This window comes from Pelmatolapia mariae, linkage group LG9 (genome assembly GCF_036321145.2).
Source record: "Pelmatolapia mariae isolate MD_Pm_ZW linkage group LG9, Pm_UMD_F_2, whole genome shotgun sequence".
Lineage (NCBI taxonomy): Eukaryota > Metazoa > Chordata > Actinopteri > Cichliformes > Cichlidae > Pelmatolapia > Pelmatolapia mariae.
In genome coordinates this window covers 28,128,378-28,147,199 of record NC_086235.1, presented here as the reverse complement: position 1 = coordinate 28,147,199, position 18,822 = coordinate 28,128,378, and the positions used below count along the sequence as shown (strand labels likewise).

The window sequence follows — 18,822 nt, the reverse complement described above, 5'->3', positions numbered from 1 at the left end:
AAACACACACTTTCTATTTTGTATTTTGCTATCAGTCTCCTTTTTCATTTCTGTAGAAAACTACCAGCGATTGCGTTCTATTTATATCATCAGATAAAATGTCAATATTTGTTTTTTCATTTAGATTTACTCTTCCTGTGAGCCAGTTGGCTTCCTGGATGTTGCAAATTCTTACCGATAGATGAAGAAAATTAGTATTTGTTTGGTTGTTATAATCAGTAAATAATGAAGTAAAACCAAAGAATATGTTTATTTTTCAGATTCGACTCATTTTTGAAGGGCAGTTTACATTTCTCTTATTATCTCTATCTCCTCCTTGCCTCACTAGTTTTTAGGGAAAACATTAGAAATGACAGTGCAAGATACATTTCATCCACTGCATCTGTACATAACTAGCTTGCATACTATTTATTTAATTAAGCAATATTTAATCACATTTTGTGACATTAAAATCAGCTAAGGTCCTGCATTTTAATTAAGCTTGTATTACTAACTTGCAAATGACTGGTTTATGTTTATTAGTATCCAATTAGGTCACGATGTTTGGCCCTGCGGAGGGACTGAACCGTGACACTAATTGCGCCCTACATCCATAGTCAGTGTTAATGTTTTGGCATTTTCAGACAGATTAACTGCCCAGCCATTGATCCGAGGATTGGAGGGACCACAGGCCTTTAAGCACATCTCAAGCAATTGTTTGTTGGAGTGGAAATAAGCTTCTCAGCTACTGAGGAGGGACGACAAGTACAAACAACCACACAACAAACACAGAGGCATGCAAGCACACACACACACTGCAGTGCGAGTGCTGGAGGTGAGTGAGTTCACTCACCCGCTTGCCTGCCTTGCCAGGCTGCCCTGGGGGACCTTGGGTGCCACGAGGACCCTGTAAAAGCACACGAGGACCAGTTTGGTGATCAGCAGCACTATTTATTTCTCAGTTTGTGTGAAATGTTTTCACCCATTCATTAAGTCATAACTTATCCCTCACCTGAGGACCAGGGTCTCCACTTTCACCTTTCAATCCAGCAATGCCAGGTTGACCCTAAAGTAAGAGAACACAAACCAAGCATGCTTATATATACATATCTTTTCAAGCTTTTTCACACGCAGTTTCCTTCAGGACAGATTACGGAAAACAGTTCTTTAAAGAAAACAGCAGATGGCGACATTTTACAGCACACAAACCATACACCAATGCTCATAAAAATAAATATCACTGCACAGATTATTTTTTAAAAGCACAAATTGGCACATATAATATTATAAACTCTAAGACACTCCTATCAGATTTTTGAGTCATGGATTACATGCACCTGGCTTAAACGCTGATCTTTATTTGCTGCAAACGATTTGTTTTCAGCTTCTAAATTCTTTGTGCCAAGTTAGAGTTAAAACTTATTTGCAAGATTAGACTGATAGCTCCAGATCTAGCTGGCACCAGAAGCCTAAGATTACACATACAGGTACAGTGATAGATCTGTGTTTTATCTGGCATTCATCTCTGGGCAAGTCTTTTGTAGGGTCTTTTCCTGGAGATAAGCTGTGGATCTTGTATCAACAAGCCCAAGAAAAAAAGTTTGCCCGGTTGCAATATGTAAAGCAGCTGTTAATACACGTGTATTTTTCCTCTGTTCCACTGAGCAACAAAAAAAACGTATTACTCTGTATTTGATTGTACTTTCTTCTAGTACCAACAGTACAAAGAAAAATGCACAAGCAACAAAAGAAGATATTTTATAATCCAGTCTAATACAACACTGCATTTTTAAAAATATGCATTTGATTAACTTAATCTTAAAGACTTGTTCCAGATATACAATGGCTGTAAATAACAACTTTAATTAATACAATCAAACACAAAACTATGAATAATAAACATGTTTACAGATTGAAAAGCTGTGTTGCAGCATAAATTCAACAGGATAAATTCTCACTCACCACTGGCCCCGATCTTCCTGTCAAACCCATTGGCCCAGGGGGTCCTCTCATAGCCAGCTGCAGGTATGGGCACAGACAAGAGCAAGGTCAAACTTCACTGAGCAAAAAAACCCATTCATAATACTTTTTGCAAACTGCATAAGCAGCACATAATACATATCTTTATGCATTTTTCAGCATTTTCCTTTCCATTTTACATATTTTGATAGTCTGTTTTCTAGTATCCTGGCATGTCTGTACTGAATAATCCTTTTTTTTTTGGTCTTGGTTAAGAAAGTTTTGGCACTGCTTGCACTCCATGATCACTACATCCTATTCTGAGATGCCTCTCATCTGGACTGCAGTAAACATTCTTTATCATCCTCCAGTTGCTGTCTCATTGTGATGACTTATGTTGTCGGCAATTTACATTTTAACATTTAATAATCAGATTTAGTAATTATTCGGTTTACCTGTTCAGTTATTGACTCTAAAGTGAATTGTCGCTTTTCGTCTAAGTGCCCATCTTTTCTCCCACAAAGATGCAAAGACTACACCTGTTTCTTAGCCCACCTGCAGACGCTGAGCCCCTGAAGTATTTTTAACAGTCTCTCCTGCCTGTCCACCTGTTCAAAGTGGCCTTTTCATGCTGTTGCTCTTTAGCCCACTGGGCATGTCTCCTTTTAGCCCCACAAGGCCAAAAAAATGCAGTGCAACCCCTCCTCACCAAAATGCTGTCTCTGTCTTCCTTCCCCTCCTTTCCCCCTACAGCTCTATGTAGCGAGCAAGAGGGGGGTGGGGGTTTGTCCACAGCCTTTTGGTTTCCCTGTGGCTTTTAAAATGTTGTTTCTACTTACTCTAGCCTGTGAAAGGATGGCCTGCGCTTGGGCTTCTTGGGCCGACACCACTGGACCCTTCTCACCATCCCCGCCGAAACGGAACTGTTGGACACACACAGACAGCGCATTTTGTTCAGCTCACTCTGTCATCACTACGCAATATCCTAAAAATGATCCTGGTTATGGATATATGATAAGTTTGGATGGAATGTAGTTCTGCTGTATGAGCACTTACTGGAAGCATCAGCATGGTACCAGGGGGCCCCGGCAAACCGTCAGCACCAGGCAGACCAGAGCGTCCAGGAGGACCCTGTGATACAGAAGAGGCAAAAAATTATTAATAGCATCAACAGTAAAAACAAATTATGGCACATGAAAAAAGTGTAAAAAATAAATTTCCATAGCTGGTTATCTTTATAACATCTAACCATTAGCAAATCAGTTGTGGCAAAAGCTCTCTGGCAGTTTTCTGTGGGCTTTGTCACATCTTTGTATGTACTACCATTTATATTTTGGTACAGATCGCTAAAATGAATCAAACACGAGGGGGCGCGTTTTTATATTACACAGAATATAAAAACATAATTATCTATATGCTCTGCACTGCTGAAAAATAGACCTAACCAAGAGATTTTCATCACTGCACCCTGTGACTCTGTTTATGTTTGTGTGTTTGTGACACTTAAACAAAATGTGAACGCGGGGAGGATAAAATGATTGCCTTTACTACTTTGCTGGGTGTTTATATGTCTCTCTGTCGATCTATAGATTTGAACTAAACTGCATAGTTGATGTTCAAATTAAGGCTCTGGTCAAAGATGGGTCTACACTGAGTACTTTTTTTCCTCTTGCCAGATTACAGCCCTGTTTGACATTTTTTTACATTTTCTGTCTATCTGTAACTACATAATAAGCATCTTTATCTGAGCTACAAAATTACAATTTTTACCTGACACACTGATGTAGCTGGTGTGGCTGTAATCATGTGTCTGTGTATGTGTGTGTCATCACGGCAAAAAGGCAGACGCGAAGATACCTGCTATACCAGGATTTACAGCAATTTGCTGGGTGTTTGTTTGTCCGTATGTCTGTAGACAGGCTGTGTCATGACAGCATCAAAACTATACTATTTACATTCGGGACACTGTTTAGGTGTATAGATGGCAACAAGAAGATGTCAACTTTACACTATATAAAGACTAGTTTGATGTTGGACACACGAAACTACTGAATCTCTACTCGGGTGATTTATTACTGTTTTTGCTCCTTTTTAGTTTAAGTTTTAATCTTATATTGTGCTATTTCTATTCATATCATTAACATGAAAAATGCAAATCAAGCCATAAACTTTCACATAAAAATTTAAGACACAGTTACACAGTTTGTTATTTTGATTATCATTCGCTTCCTCCGCCTAACTGCACAGATACTAGGAGTGTCCATCGGTAAGCAACACAACCATCTGCAATCCAAAACTAACATCCTTTTTCCATCTTTTCTTTTTAGCCACATTTGTGCACATGTGCTGCAGAACTGTGGAACAGTTGGTTTTTAGACTTTTATAACAATATTTCACATCTCAGGTATAGTCTCACTCACCCTTGGCTATTGCTCCTTATGCTAATGATGAGCAGCAAGGAAGTGAAAATAATAGCTCAAGACTATTTCTGTCTACTGACAATAATCTATTAATACACTTTCAAGTGCACTATTGTAGAAATGAATGACTGTCAGAGTTTGAATGTGCTAAAACTTGCATCTCTATCCCAGAGACTGCTTTTAACCATTCTGACAACAAGAAGTTTAATTTCAGTGAACTGTGTGTAGCACAAGTAATGCCTCCAAGTTCACTAGTGTTTGATATTCATATTACCTTTTAATGGTGAGCTACACACAATTCATTCAGTGTTATTCTCAATGCAGTTTTCAATGCAATTAGTGTGCTATAAAATTTCTACTCCTCACACTGGCTTCCTTTCACATATAAAACACTGACACAGATCATTATTCTTCAACGCGTAAATGAAGTCCACCAATAAATGAACCTATAACAAAATAATTTCACTAATTTGGAGTGTCTATTAAGCTGTCCAGACATTCATTTTCTGAAAGAGTGTAACCGGAAAGAACATAGTTGAATTCAGAATTCAGAAGAAATCCACATAAAAAAAACCATGAGCTTGGGGACATAAATGATAAACCTACCCTGTCACCAGGATCTCCAGAGGTGCCTGGGGGTCCTTGTAGGCCTGCGGGTCCTGGAAGACCCTGAATAAGCAAAACAAAGTTAGCAGACCAACGGAGTGTCAACTCAGGAAATTCTGACAAAGAGTTCATAATTACGCATAATTAGGTTTTTGGTTTTTTTTCCAAAAATATACTCACTGCTGGGCCGGGGGGTCCTGGTGGTCCTTCAATTAGCATGCCCTTAAAATACAAGCAAAGTGTTTATCACCACAAATAGTGGGATATGCAAAAGCAGTATCATAGATAAGTTCAAAATTAGATAATAATAGGAAAAAATTGTGTTCTGGAGATGTTTAGATAGCACTGTAATGGGATCTTTAAAGAAGTATATAGATAAAATAAAACTGCAGTTAGGGTTTGACACTATTTCATTTGGGTTTAATGATTTAAAATTCTAATAAAAGTGAGACTGCTCGCTCTGAGAATAACATTTTTAAAAAAATATGTGTACCAGGAAAGTGATAATAAGTCATAATGTTTGGACAATTATCGACTTTTTGGACCTTACAGGTTCAATCACAGCCGGCTCGCCCTTCTCTCCCTTCTGGCCAAAGCCTGCTACGGAACCAGCGACCTGCAGTTACAAACCAAGAAAAGTGGTGGCAGTTTTATAAATGTAAAGCTAAACCATGGAGCAGTTATACTCCACAGGTATAAACAGCACTAGACTAAGCAAATCATGGATAATACAAAGCAAGATATTGACAAACACTAACAAAGAAGAAGGTTAGTCCTCATGAGCGACAACGGACCTCTGCATGCTTGATATGGAGTCGTGCTATCATTGCATCGTCACTGAGCAGTGTGGTTAATAAATGATGACCCAATATAACATACAATCACCAGCGGTTATTTAGTATATTTTATTTCCCATTATTTTTCCAACATTGCAATTTAGCAAATACACATGAGTAGCTGAACACAACAAACGTATAATATGAGTAAGTTCTTCCTTATGGAGGTGGAGAAGGTGTGGTGAGATTAGAAGGTGCTAGTCTGGGTGAACTGTGTGTGAGATGGGTAATAAAAAGGCATATAAGGCCTCATCCTAACATGCTACAGTATCAATACCCAAAGGCGCACAGACACATAATGCACTTAATGGAGTCTGGTTGTGTACATTTAGCACAAAGTTGGGGCCAAATTTTCCAACATAGACACAAAATGAGGAGTTATGTTAATCTATATGGTCTTTATACTGACTAAATAACATACTGTGACAAACTGTTGATTAGTAAAGTCTGCATGTTCTTTACAACTGTGTGGGTGCACTATGCAGACAGCTGCCTACGATTTATAGGCTAATTGCAGTCCACAGTGAGACGAGCAGAGGGAGGGATCACAGCCAGCTGCTGAAAGATGAGTGGGTAGGGAGGTGCAATAGGCCTTGTTTGGTATCAGTGGGTGTAGGCTGGGCCAGCATACACTGATTAAAAGATGTGTATGGAATAAGTGTCTGTGCTATGTTAAATAGAAATCCACCTTAATAACAAAAACTCTAGCGAAATAGATGCATGCATAGTCCCTATGATCGCTGAATCACCAGACACACACTGTTGAAACAGCAGCAGATCACCTGATTCCACACTTAACATGTCAATGACGCATTTCCCATGCCAAGCAACAAACAAAGAAGACGTGCACTGAAGGACTAAGTGAAACCACGACACACAGAGTCTCTAATGCATGCTGTTCATGCGCACACCCGTCAGTCACCAGGTCCGGGTGTGATACTTACAGTACTCTCCGAAACATCGGTTTCAGCAGCGACCCCAGGCCCCACCTCATCATCGTAGGTCACCTCAGGTTTAGGCAGGGCTGTGCCATACTCATCATACGCCCCATAATCATACAACCTGCTGTCAACCTCGCCCAAGTCATACTGGTTTAGGTCATACTCCTTAAAGTCATATGTGTCCGCACCAGTATCCAAGGTGTCCTGTGCTTCTGCAACAACGGTGGGCTCTGGAGCAATGTGAGTGGCCTCGGTGACATATGCACCGACAACATCCTCCTCCACAGCCTTTCATGTGTTAACCAAGCCAAGGGGGTGGGGGTAATAGTGAGCAACCAAGGAAATAACAATGTTAGTTAAGCGACTGAGGTAATATAATCCAATTTAAGATGTTATTAAAGAAAATTGCAAGTTCATTCAACAGGAAATGCAGAAAAGAAAAGAAATGGTAACACTTCACTTATTTTGAATACCATATTGTCAATCTTAGATTATCTTTGTACTTTGTGAGAAAAACAACAACACTCTTTTCACTCTTCAATATATCACTCCATTACAGCCAAGTACTGTGATATATGTATTTCAACAAATTGACTTGTTATACCAGAAAAAAAAGGAACAAATAAAGTGTTACCATTATAACAAAACATAATCATTATCAGTTTGGCAATCATAGATATAAAGAAAGGCTTAATGTTATACGAGCCTGCTTTTCTCTCTCATCGTATGGCCGTTCTGTAAATGGCATACTGATGCAAAAAGCAAAGAAAGGCTCAAACAGATGTCACTAAAGACATCAGCAACATGCAAAAACATCAAATTATTTGAAGTGAAGTAACTTAAACGCAAATAAAATCAAAATTAGCAAATCAATTTCTATTAAATTTTTTTAGCCACAGCGATTTTCACCACAACCACAATCACCTGGCACAATAGTGCTTTTCAAACACAGTGGTGATCGCTGTGGATTTAGTTCTAGAGCAAGACAAAGTGGATGCAATTACACTTGCTGTGGACATTTAGTCAAATTAAGTATTCAAAATAGCTCGAATAATCACATCAACTTTGTCAAAAACTGCAGTATACAATGCACAGTCATAGCTGGCTGTTAAGCCTTTTGATCATAGTTCTTTTCAAGGTAATAAGAACAAATAGTGACCAACACAAGGCTCATGTTGTGATGGACAACAGGAAATTTTGTATTTTGTTTAGCAGATAATCTCTGCTAAATAATATTTACAATCAGTATTTTTGATGAGACAGCTTCTGCCATACAAACACACACACACACACACACACACGTATATGTATGTATATATATATATATATATATATATATATATGTGTGTGTGTTAGTGCTGTCAGCGTTAATCTCGTTAAAATGATGTTAACACCATAACCGCATTAATGAGCTAAACAAGCTAACGTGTTGACGCCGTGCAGCCCCATGAATGGGGCGATCCGCGCTAACTCACTAACGGAGATTTGCCGCCTTAATGCGGTCACGGGGTTAACGTAATTTTTATGAGATTAACACTGACAGCACTAATATATATGTATATATATGTTTGTGTATGTTTGTGTGTGTGTATTTTTTTTAAGCATTTAAAATTATCCGCTGTCCATCAGTTCAAAGGTCAAAAGACAGAGATTCACTGACTTGAATTTCAATGTCTTTGTCATATCATACCAGGCACTTCCTTGGGCAAAATCCTGGTTCATACTCCCCAAAATAACTAACACAGAAGTGAGTTGAAAATTACCTCATAGGGTCCACTCGTGGCAAAGGGGGACTGAGTTTGAGTACCATCTACAGTTCCGTAGTCAGTGTCTGTATTGTAATCTCCTTCTAAATTGTTTATCTGAGTCATGTTGAAAAAAGCAAAGAAGAATAAAGGTTAGCATAAAAGCTCAGACTAGAGGTTATTTGCTGAGGTCTTCTCAAGCTGACTGAAGTCGCTGCTACCTCTACACTGAGAAGGTTAGCGAGGTTGAAATCTGCCATCACAGATTTTCCCTTCAGAATTCAGGGCGGGAAGATCTTGATGGGATGTTCTCTAATCTCGAAATGAATTTTTACCCTAATATCGCCTCGGTGTTGCTCCGGTGCTGTAGCCTGGTAGCCAGGCATCTGATGTTTCTTCTTAGTGGAATACTTTTTAGCTTTTAAGGGCTTGGGCTTAGTTTTACTGGGGGGCTTTCTGGTCATCTTCTTTTTCGAGGACAGACTACGTTTCTTTCTCTGGAAGAGGTGACGGTGATAAATAATACCAAACATGGAACATCCGAAAATGGAAATGATTTGAAGCCACACTCCTTGATTGATGTACAGTATTATTTCAATACAATTGCCAGTGTTTCCAGAAGCAGCTGGATACACAGTACTTGGTCTGCATGTATCACTTTACATATTGTTCATGCAGATCAACTAAAAAGGGCTGCAACTGGAGCCCTGATCATGTTAATACTACTACGTGACAGTTGGGTAGAATAGGGTGCTGTACAACAATCAAGGACTGAGCTGTTCATGTGACACACAGGAACGTTTTTAGGACACAGTCAGGCACAAGTGCACAAAAAACAAATAAATAAATACATAGATATGAAATCCACAGAAGAGTACAGAGTTGCTGATATTCCACAGTGTATACAGTACTCTCAAAGATATGTTAGAAATTCACTTAAAGCAGATGGCATTCCAAGAGAAGGCTGTAGACAGACAAGACAGGACTAGCACACTGTGTATGTTTGCATCCACATTCAAATTTACACCTGCAGTACTGCACACTAAGGGCATAATCTCAATATTTTAATGTCGCAGGGCAATTCGACCTTTTTAGCTTTGACATGAATGTAAACATAACAGTGGGACACAGAGACAACACACGAAAGAACCAAAATCTAAATGAGACAGCGCAAAAACATCTTGTCCTTCGCTTTTTCCATTTACCTGCGGCTCAAAATCATCATAGGTTGGACTGGTTTCTGTGGTTCCCTCGGAATACTCATCAAACGGAGAGTAATCTAAATCATCAGTAGTGTACTGGAGAGGATGACAGAGCAGGGAGAGAGGTTTTCGTGTTAGCAATAGCAAGACATATCTTCTTTCAACTTCTTTCAACAAGAAGATGACACACATAACATAAATCAGCTTCATCGTGCGATGTGTTTAAACAGCAATCAGCTAGAAAATATGCTTGAGGTAAGGTGTTCAACTACATTAAGCATTAAAAAATTTAAGTGTTTAAAGAGGAAAATACTGAGGACATTATACATTATTTGAACTGCTACAAGACACACAATGTAATGCCATGTTATATTCCATTATAGTGTATGCATGAAAATTATATGTATATTTTATAGCTAATATTTTTTGATGATGGTCTCTTCAAATAACAAAGTGTTGCTAAATTATATAGTAGTTTTATTTTAGGAAACTAATACTGAATCTAGCAATACAGGTTTGACCTACAAGCAAACAGGTGGGGATGGTGTAAAATCTCATAAAACAAAGAAAAACAAGCAGCATTTCAGGGACATTGTAATGGAAATTTCTCACTGAAGTCATGTAAATTATACACTACAGGACTTCTAAGATCAGCTGGAATATCTGGTCTGATTAAAAAAAATAAAAGTGGAACTACTCAGTCATGTATTTATATAGCAGTTCCTTATTAAGGAGTGATGGTGACTTTTGAACTTTAATTTGCAGTCTCAACATGATGCCTTCATGGTTAAATGATTAACATATTAAGGCAGGTAGAATTTCTTTTAGCAGTTACTAATTGATCAAATATAGGTAGATCACACTTACATTGGCCCTTAAGGTACAAATACACCTTCCAGGACATCGCTGATTAAATTGTGGCCAGATGTACAGCAGCTTCTGACATGACTGTGTATTCACCAATGAATAATCAATAGTGCAATTTATGGCATCTTTCTGAGTATATGAAAAAATAAAAGGCAGGTTTTGGACAGCTCCAGATAACTGAGAATTCATGGATGTGTTGGATAAATATATCTGTATTGTACTGAACACAAATGGAAAATCAGCCAGTCAGTACTCTTTTACTCCTTATTTGTATAGTCTGCAACTAAAATACAACATTGCAGTAGTAGTAGCAGTTTTAGTCATGATTATTAAATCCTAACAGCTTTGCATGTCTGTCAGTATGTCAGCATGCATCACTCTAGTGCAAATGATGAACTGATTCTCCAGGATCATAAACCTTTAGGTTTGTGAAACAGTGAAAGATCAAGTCAGTGGCCTTTCCTAAGGCACTTGTCAAAGCATTGCACTTTACCCTGGGGAGTATTTCCCAATATCTAATTTATTTTAATACATTAAAATATAAAAAGATGGGTAATTAAGGCTTTAAAACATCTAAGCCCCTCCTCTGTCACAGTTTAGTTTATATTTTTATGTTAGTTATTATGGTTGATTTGTGGAATCTCCACCACCCTCCCTGGTGGTTGCCTGACCTCTTCTGGCTCCTGTGCCTGCAAAGAATCGCTGAGGGCAGTGTCACAGTCTGGGCTGTAATGTTCACAGTAGTCATATGCTGCTTTGGGATCATCCACAATCAGAAGCTGCTGGATGTCCCCCTGCAGAAAACAGAAAAACAGAAAAAAATAAGCAAATTTCTACCACACATGAACTTCTTTGCCAGTTTTAAAAATATACAGTCAACATCTGAAATCATTATTTTGTTGCCTGTTAATTTGCATGAATATTACTAATACTGACAACTCCCTAAAGGCTGATGAAACCTGATCACTACCTCCCTGACAAGGCAATGCTGTACCCAGGCCTACTGGCATGAGGGTCATGCCTCATCTTGCTCACAGACTCACACGACATCCACACACACTGTGTAAAGTGGAATAAATGAAAATCTTAAATTATAGACACTTATAGAGTCTGGCAGAGTAGAGTCTTGTATGATTAAACAGCTTGAAGCACAGACCACAGAGTCCACACCGACAAGGCGCAGGGAGGAAACTGAGTTCAGACACTGGGAAATTATTGTTATCAGCACTGGGTTTTACCTCAGGAAAAATAAATAAAAGAGTATCATCAAGACACAAGAAACACCTGGTGTAGTCGTGTGTTTTACTATAAATATAAAAGACTTTATACTCAGTACAACAACTGTAGTGAACGAAAGATAAGAAAATGAAATGCAAACAATCCTGGCAATGCAGTATTTCTGTTTTTATGCCATATATGCCTTATCACATGTGCACAGGGAATATACATTGAGAAAATTAAAATTTAAGTGATACTTATCTTTGTCATTTGTGGTTTTGATCATTTAATTCTAACTTCATATCCTGCCAAGCACACAGCTTTTTTACACCACTTCAAAAAACAAAACAAAAACATATTTGCCAAAAATGTTGGCAGTGCTACGTAAAAAGCAAACACAAGAATCTTTGTTTCCCCTGAAATCCTTGGTCACAAATCAGCCAGCTATCTGACTCAAACTCAGTATTTTCTGATTTGCCTAGTAAACCCACAAGACGACATGTTTACCCATAAGGTTTGCAGTAAGTGTCAAAAGGCAATTGTGTCACAGCTCAGCTGACCACTAAATAAAGACAACCAATTAAGCAAAATTTGTATTGCACACAGTTTTGGTCTGAAAACCATTAAAATTCCTAAAACACAAACAAGGGTAGATTTCAGACATGGTTTATGAATGTTTACTGTGTGACCGGATACCGCAACGCTTGACACCACTCCAACACTGCCGAGCCCTTGGTCTTATAGCCAAATCAAACAGTTTTTTTCTTTGGCGCCTAGAACTGCTTGAACTGAGTCTCTGCAGACTGGCTTTGTGCATCTACACGCTACACCACCACTGAACCAATGGCTGGGTGAGGGGTGTTGGATTTTGGGCAGCTCACAGGTACAATCCCAACATATCTGTGTCAGCAGAGGCACTATAGGTTGAAGAGCAGAACAGAGTATTGGAAGGCAGACAGAAGAGAAATCAAGCAAGCTGAAACTTGCCAGGAGAATGTGTTTGTGTGTCTGTGTGCACGTGTGTGTGTGCATGCATGAACTCTCCTTTTGTAAAAAAAAAATTGATCTATGGATCCTTAACATGTACCTCAGAATAAACATCAATGTGTTAGGGCTTGCTCCGTGTATAACGATCCATCCGCATCGTGTTTGACTGCATCACTTTGGCAGTCCAGATAATCCCGCCTATGTCTAACAATTAAACCTCATACTGTCAGTCAGTTTAAAGTTAAACACACTGCATCTGCACACAAAAGTCTATCTGATGTACCATAGAAAGCACCTTCTCTGTCTCTGGTTCTTCTAGCTACTGCATTTGCTCCATTCCTTAGACTGCAAAACATCTGATCTTATCTGTCATGCCTAATTCAAACTTTCTGTTTTATTAGGCTAGTCACAACATTTCTGCTCATGCCAAGTCATTACACTACATATATTACATTTTAGTAGCCACACTCTTGGATTGCACAGTGGGACAATTAAATAGCTGCACCCGCAATGTCTGAAAGATACCACACAACTAAGCTTTTAGTAACCACTCAGTACCAAGGTCCAGTCTCTTCCCTCTAAGGACACAAATGGAGACAAACAATGGTAGCAAAATGCCAGCCACAGAGCCCAAACACACATTTATAAAGCTTAAGGGTGATGTCTTTTTGTTTAGTTTGATTTAACATACCTGTCTGTGTATACATTTACAAATAAAAACTTCACTTGTGTTATCAGTTAAAGACATTTGCCATATTGTTCATTACATCAAAATTTTACTTGTATAATGATCATTGGACAGCTATAAATCAAGCCTGGAAAGAGATTTGTGTGTGCCTCAGTCCAAGTGTTTTGGGGGAGGGGACTCAATAAAAAAAAAAAGGTAAGATCAAGCTTTGCCCTGAATCAAGCTGACATGTATTACCTCACATGTGTCACCATAAGACCAACAGTGAATGCTTGAACCCTGCTTTGAGTCAGCTGTAATTAGTCCACGTCTGAGAGCCACCCGTCTGCACACAAATAGGTTGTGGAGACATGGTGTTCTCACTCAAAACCAGCTCAGCACAATTAGTAAACTTCTGACTGCGTCATGACCAACACATTCAACAATAGTTGTAATTAGAAAAAAAATGATCAAAGACGGGCATTCACGATCAAGAACACCAATAAAGTTTTAATAGATAAAAACATGTTAAATTAAATTTAAGATTTTATTCTTGGAGGCTGCTGGGATGATAAATGTTAAAGCAAATCTATATGAATCATCTCATCATCAATATACCTGCCAAGTTCTTCTTTCATCTCTCAGGTATAAAACGAAATCCCACAGACAGCTTCTTCCTTTAACGGTTCGTTAAAATGTCTTTCCAGTAAATAATAAGACTGCTGCAAACAAGAGCCAAACCACAAAACCAAGACAAGGTAAGAGAGAAACTAATATTACATCTGGAAAGTAACACCATGAGGGCTCCAGAGACAGACGGGGATTTAGAGAGAGCAGCTGGGATGGTAAAAGATGTTTTGTACTGGGAAACACCTGGGAAGAGTTACACCACAGTTCTAAGCCTGTCTTCTAATGTGGACTGCTGAGAAAAAAAGGGGGTGAAAAAAAGCCAAAGCAACTTGGAGTAAAGCCAGAACTCCAAAATATGCCCCTCCTGGCTACAGAATACCTCTGTGCAGCATGGAAGCAAGCCCATGAGGTTATACATTAATGACTGCACTGTTAGAGGTCAATAAGAAAAGAGAGGGCATGAATAAGAGCAGGATCAACAGCTGATACTTGTCAGTCCTTGTAGAAATCAGTTTGCTACTCTATACCTGCTTTATCCACCGTTGTGAAGCATCCCATGCTACCAAAATAGTAAAGTTATGTAGTGCCTTTAAAAAAAATCCACTTTCACAAAGGGCTTTGGCAAAGAAGTTAAAGCAAAATACAAGACTAAGAAACGGAGATGCACTAATCAACCAGCCAGGGACCACAATCAGCTGATTTCCAAATTGGTCTGTTTCAGGCATGCGCAACATGCACACCTGTGCACACTCACAGCACTCACAGCCACATGCTAACATGTTGTTAGCATGGAAGCTCTTCACTCTGTGTGTAGACACAAAGTTTGCCAAGGTAAACCGCATCTGTTGTCACAAAAACAAATGCAATAACAAATGTAATCAGACACTTAGATCACCCTCACCCACACATCTAATGGATCTCTTAAAGAAGCTAACAAGGGAAAAGTAACTAAAATTAAAGCTATGCTAATTTTAGTTACTCAGAATAAGCAGGGTCAAAGCAGTTACGAAGAACATTATGGAGATGAGTGAAAAAGAGAAAAGGGTCGATGCCCCTTTTCTCTTTTTTTCAAATAAATTGACCAATTATTACATTATGCTCTGAAACATTTTTTTATTTCACGAATCATTGTTAACATGTACTAGTTAAGTCAAGGAGTCGCTAATAAAAAGTTATGTTCGTTTGTTTGGAAAAACTGCATCTGTCTTATACTTTATGTAGCACAAAGTGACAGAAATAAACCTGGAAAATAATCATATTTGTGATCTGTAAAGGGCAAATTCTGCCATATATCTTTTTTTACATTCTACCTCATCCTAACCACAAGGCAACTTGGGATATAAATAAACATGGAAGAGGTCAAGGGTTACAGCCGCGCATAGTAAAATTGTTGGAATCGATAGCTATATTGAAATAACATCTATTTTTTGAACCATTAGCATGCAACAGTGTCACCTTTTTCTGTGACAGATAGCTATTTGGGTTTTTTCTCTCGGTTAAAATCCTACTACAAGTTCTAAATACAGAGGCAAGTTATCACTGGCCAAATTTGTCATCAGCATGCGTCCTTTGACATACTGTAGCCAAAGGCAACATACCTTTAAGTCTAACCACAGTCAGCTGTAATTAGACAGCCTCACACAACAATTACAACAATATTTGATTTATAATCCTAGTAAACACTAGAAAGGTAAGTATGCGTAAGTAAGAAAAAGAACTCAAAAGGCAAAGTGATATATCTGTGCATATATATATATATATATATATATATATGTGTGTGTGTGTGTGTGTGTGTGTGTGTGTTCACCAGGCATGAATAGACATTCTCGTTTAGCACAGTAGGGAGGCCTCAACCTAGGGAGGATGGGGTGGTGAGCACGGGTGAGTATGCAGGGAGGGGAGGAGATGAGGAACTAAGAAGGCCTGAAGGCTCAATGAAAGACTCCCATTCATCTAAGCCAGATCCCTTTGCCATGGTGGTCGCCTCAAACCTGAGGCAGGTACTGCATGAATAGACATTTATGAAAAATGCAGGTGAAGTTGGGAAAATAAATTCCAAAATTTGAGTAAAGAAGCACATAACAGCAATGTGTGCTATCTAACCCTATAAATCAAACACTACTCATTTAACACAGAAGTAAAACTTTTGGGGAAACTGACAATTTTGTATTTCTTACATTTCAAAACTTTTCTTATACATATACAGTTATATTTTTACCAGGTCAAATCTCATAAAACTCGAGCAATGACCAATTTTACAAAAAAAAAAAAAAAAAAATCAAAGCATCAGGGGGAGGTCTGACATCATCTCTCATTATAAAAAAATTGGCATGAATGCAAAAGGTCGAGGTATTTCCTTCCCCTCTACTGTACATCCCAGCATGCAATGGGCACTGAGGATATCTGAAGAGCGCAAGGACAGAGAACAGACAGGAGACCTGTTCCAAAAACTACACAGAGAAGACCCTGTTAGGTGACTTATGGCTCATATTTTCAGCCCTTCCAGTGCCAGCCTCTGACTAGACACACTGTTTGATACAAACATGGGCCTCAGTGGCCCCCCATAAATATAATCAAAACTGACAGGATATGTGAAAGCAAATCTGCTTATAAACGTTTAAAAAATAGTACAGCAAATAGGAATAAGTCTACCATCATATATCATAAACTACAATCTGGTTTTGTCAGCTGATAAACATTTTTAGATGTTTTTAGAAAGAATATTCACTTGAGATGAACAATCCTTTTTTAAGGGGCTCTCACAAAAATAATCAGGATATACAACATAAAAAGCAAAATAATGCTTTATAAACTTAAACAGGATAAACAAACATATTCTCATAATATGAAGTGGTGTGACTGAGTGTGCTAACTGTCTATGTCTTTGTGTCTGATTTGAGCTTTTAAAGGTCTTTAATGTTGGATTTATATATTAGACACTGATGTCTTTGTTTGATCTTTTCTCATCTTTGTGGAATATATTAAAATACATAAGTGAAACATCCACATAAATATATGCTTTAGTATACACCTGCAATGGTTAGGGGCAAGACCAAGTTTTTTTAAAATAAAAGTAAAAGAAGGCAGGAAAGTGCTATTAAATCAAACGGTACTTTATATTAAAATTCCCATCGTGATAGATATTATTATCATAGGATAAAGGTGACTGCATTGATCAGCAGTAAAATGGGCCACTCGATCCCCTCAGCACTGAGTCAACGGTTCCTTCAAGTTCTTCCTTTAACAGTTTCACTAGCAAGTTATATATATAATAGTGATAATTCAACAAGGGAGACAAGAAATACAACCTTGATAGACACGCTTAAGTTCACAATGTGTTTTGAATTAGATAGAGCATAGCTATATAGTCAAACATGGATAGTCTAAGGAGCTTGGAAAGAAAAGTCCTTTAATTTTTCTTGAAGATGTTTCACCTCTCATCCAAGAAGCTTCTTCAGTTCTAAGAGCATTTGGTTGGAGAGTCCCAGATTTTGAGTGCTATGGGAGTTTCTCCAAGAGGATCATGGACCCCCTATTGATCCTCTACCTAATCACATGAGCCAAGGTGCGAAAATGGGTGTAGGTCACAATCAGCCAAGGTTTTGGGTAAACCCACTGTGAAGCCTAGCCCCACCCTATCATGTGATTTGCTGAGGTCAAATGGCCCAGGATGTGCGTGGGCGTTAAGACGTATAGGAAGGGATCTCAAACGCCTTAATGCCCACTCACACTATTTTTTATATATATATTTTAAGTAAGCATATTACCAAATAATCTCAATGTGGCACCAAGTCTGAAAGTTAAAATGCAAGACAAAATAAAATAAAATAAAAACCTTGTGCTCACTCATGTGGGTTACGGGCACTCTATGTCTCTGTGGTGATTTTAAGGTATACCAACAAAAACTAGGACAAAAGTAGAAGACTCAGTCTGTACCACTTAGGCAAACCTCAGTCCAAAATAGTTCCCATGCAGCCTCCCAGTGACCTTTATGTTTCACCATAAATATCATGACAATTCAGCCTTTGTTTGTCATTATTTACGTCTGCCTGACCCACTGCCACCATCAACCTCTGGATGAACTGTGCCTCAAAGCAGAACAAACATCACACTGAACGAACAAATGGTAACAAACCCAAACTCCCAGACAGTTACTCATACAGTCTGGGAGTTTGAAGCAGAACAAAGCAGATTTGTATTCAATTTATATTCAATATTCCTTAGTTATGGAAAATTCTTCTGTGGGAAGATCAAATAAAACAGCAAATGTTAAAGTTGCCACAAAGTAGCTATACTAAAAATGAGAAGCGACAAAGCTCAAACGGTCTCAGATACCTCATATCTGATACGCATGTTGGCAGGATCACAAGGATCAGTGCGATTTAAACTAAAACCTACTAAATAACGCATTTTCAAAACTGGGTAGACAGTAAATGCTCTTTCAAATTAAACAAGGGGAAAATGCATTTAATAAACACAGTAACGGATTAAACTTCTACTTTTTCAAAATACAAATTAGCAAAGGTGTCAAAATGCAGATTAGACAACTCAATCACAAACACTATACATACGCAATCCATCACGTTGACAACCTTACCTGGAAACCCTCCTGATCCAGTATCCTGGTGCCGAACACAGTAATGCCATTGGTGCTGACGGAGGCATGGTCACTCCTGGGGAGGTTTTTGGTGACCTTGTTCTTACAGTCTACAATGATAGTGGCCACTTTCTTCTCCACACTGATGGCTACACGATGCCACCTAAT

The 18,822-nt window shown here is 38.5% G+C and overlaps 1 protein-coding gene across 3 annotated transcripts in view; it reads right to left on the bottom strand.

The window, feature by feature from the left end:
- Positions 1-18,822, bottom strand: part of col11a1a (collagen, type XI, alpha 1a) — a 69,787-nt gene that overhangs the window by 42,990 nt on the left and 7,975 nt on the right. The window contains exons 4-16 of one of the 3 annotated variants that reach the window (XM_063484054.1): positions 18,655-18,817; positions 11,227-11,349; positions 9,692-9,784; positions 8,505-8,603; positions 6,745-7,029; positions 5,515-5,580; positions 5,145-5,186; positions 4,965-5,027; positions 2,995-3,069; positions 2,778-2,861; positions 1,942-1,998; positions 992-1,045; positions 833-886 (exon numbers count right to left, since the gene is read on the bottom strand). In XM_063484054.1, the coding sequence (XP_063340124.1) occupies positions 833-886; positions 992-1,045; positions 1,942-1,998; positions 2,778-2,861; positions 2,995-3,069; positions 4,965-5,027; positions 5,145-5,186; positions 5,515-5,580; positions 6,745-7,029; positions 8,505-8,603; positions 9,692-9,784; positions 11,227-11,349; positions 18,655-18,817 (1,258 nt within the window). The remainder of the gene's footprint in view (positions 1-832; positions 887-991; positions 1,046-1,941; positions 1,999-2,777; positions 2,862-2,994; positions 3,070-4,964; positions 5,028-5,144; positions 5,187-5,514; positions 5,581-6,744; positions 7,030-8,504; positions 8,604-9,691; positions 9,785-11,226; positions 11,350-18,654; positions 18,818-18,822) is intronic. The other 2 variants (XM_063484055.1, XM_063484056.1) reach the window with 2 other exon arrangements.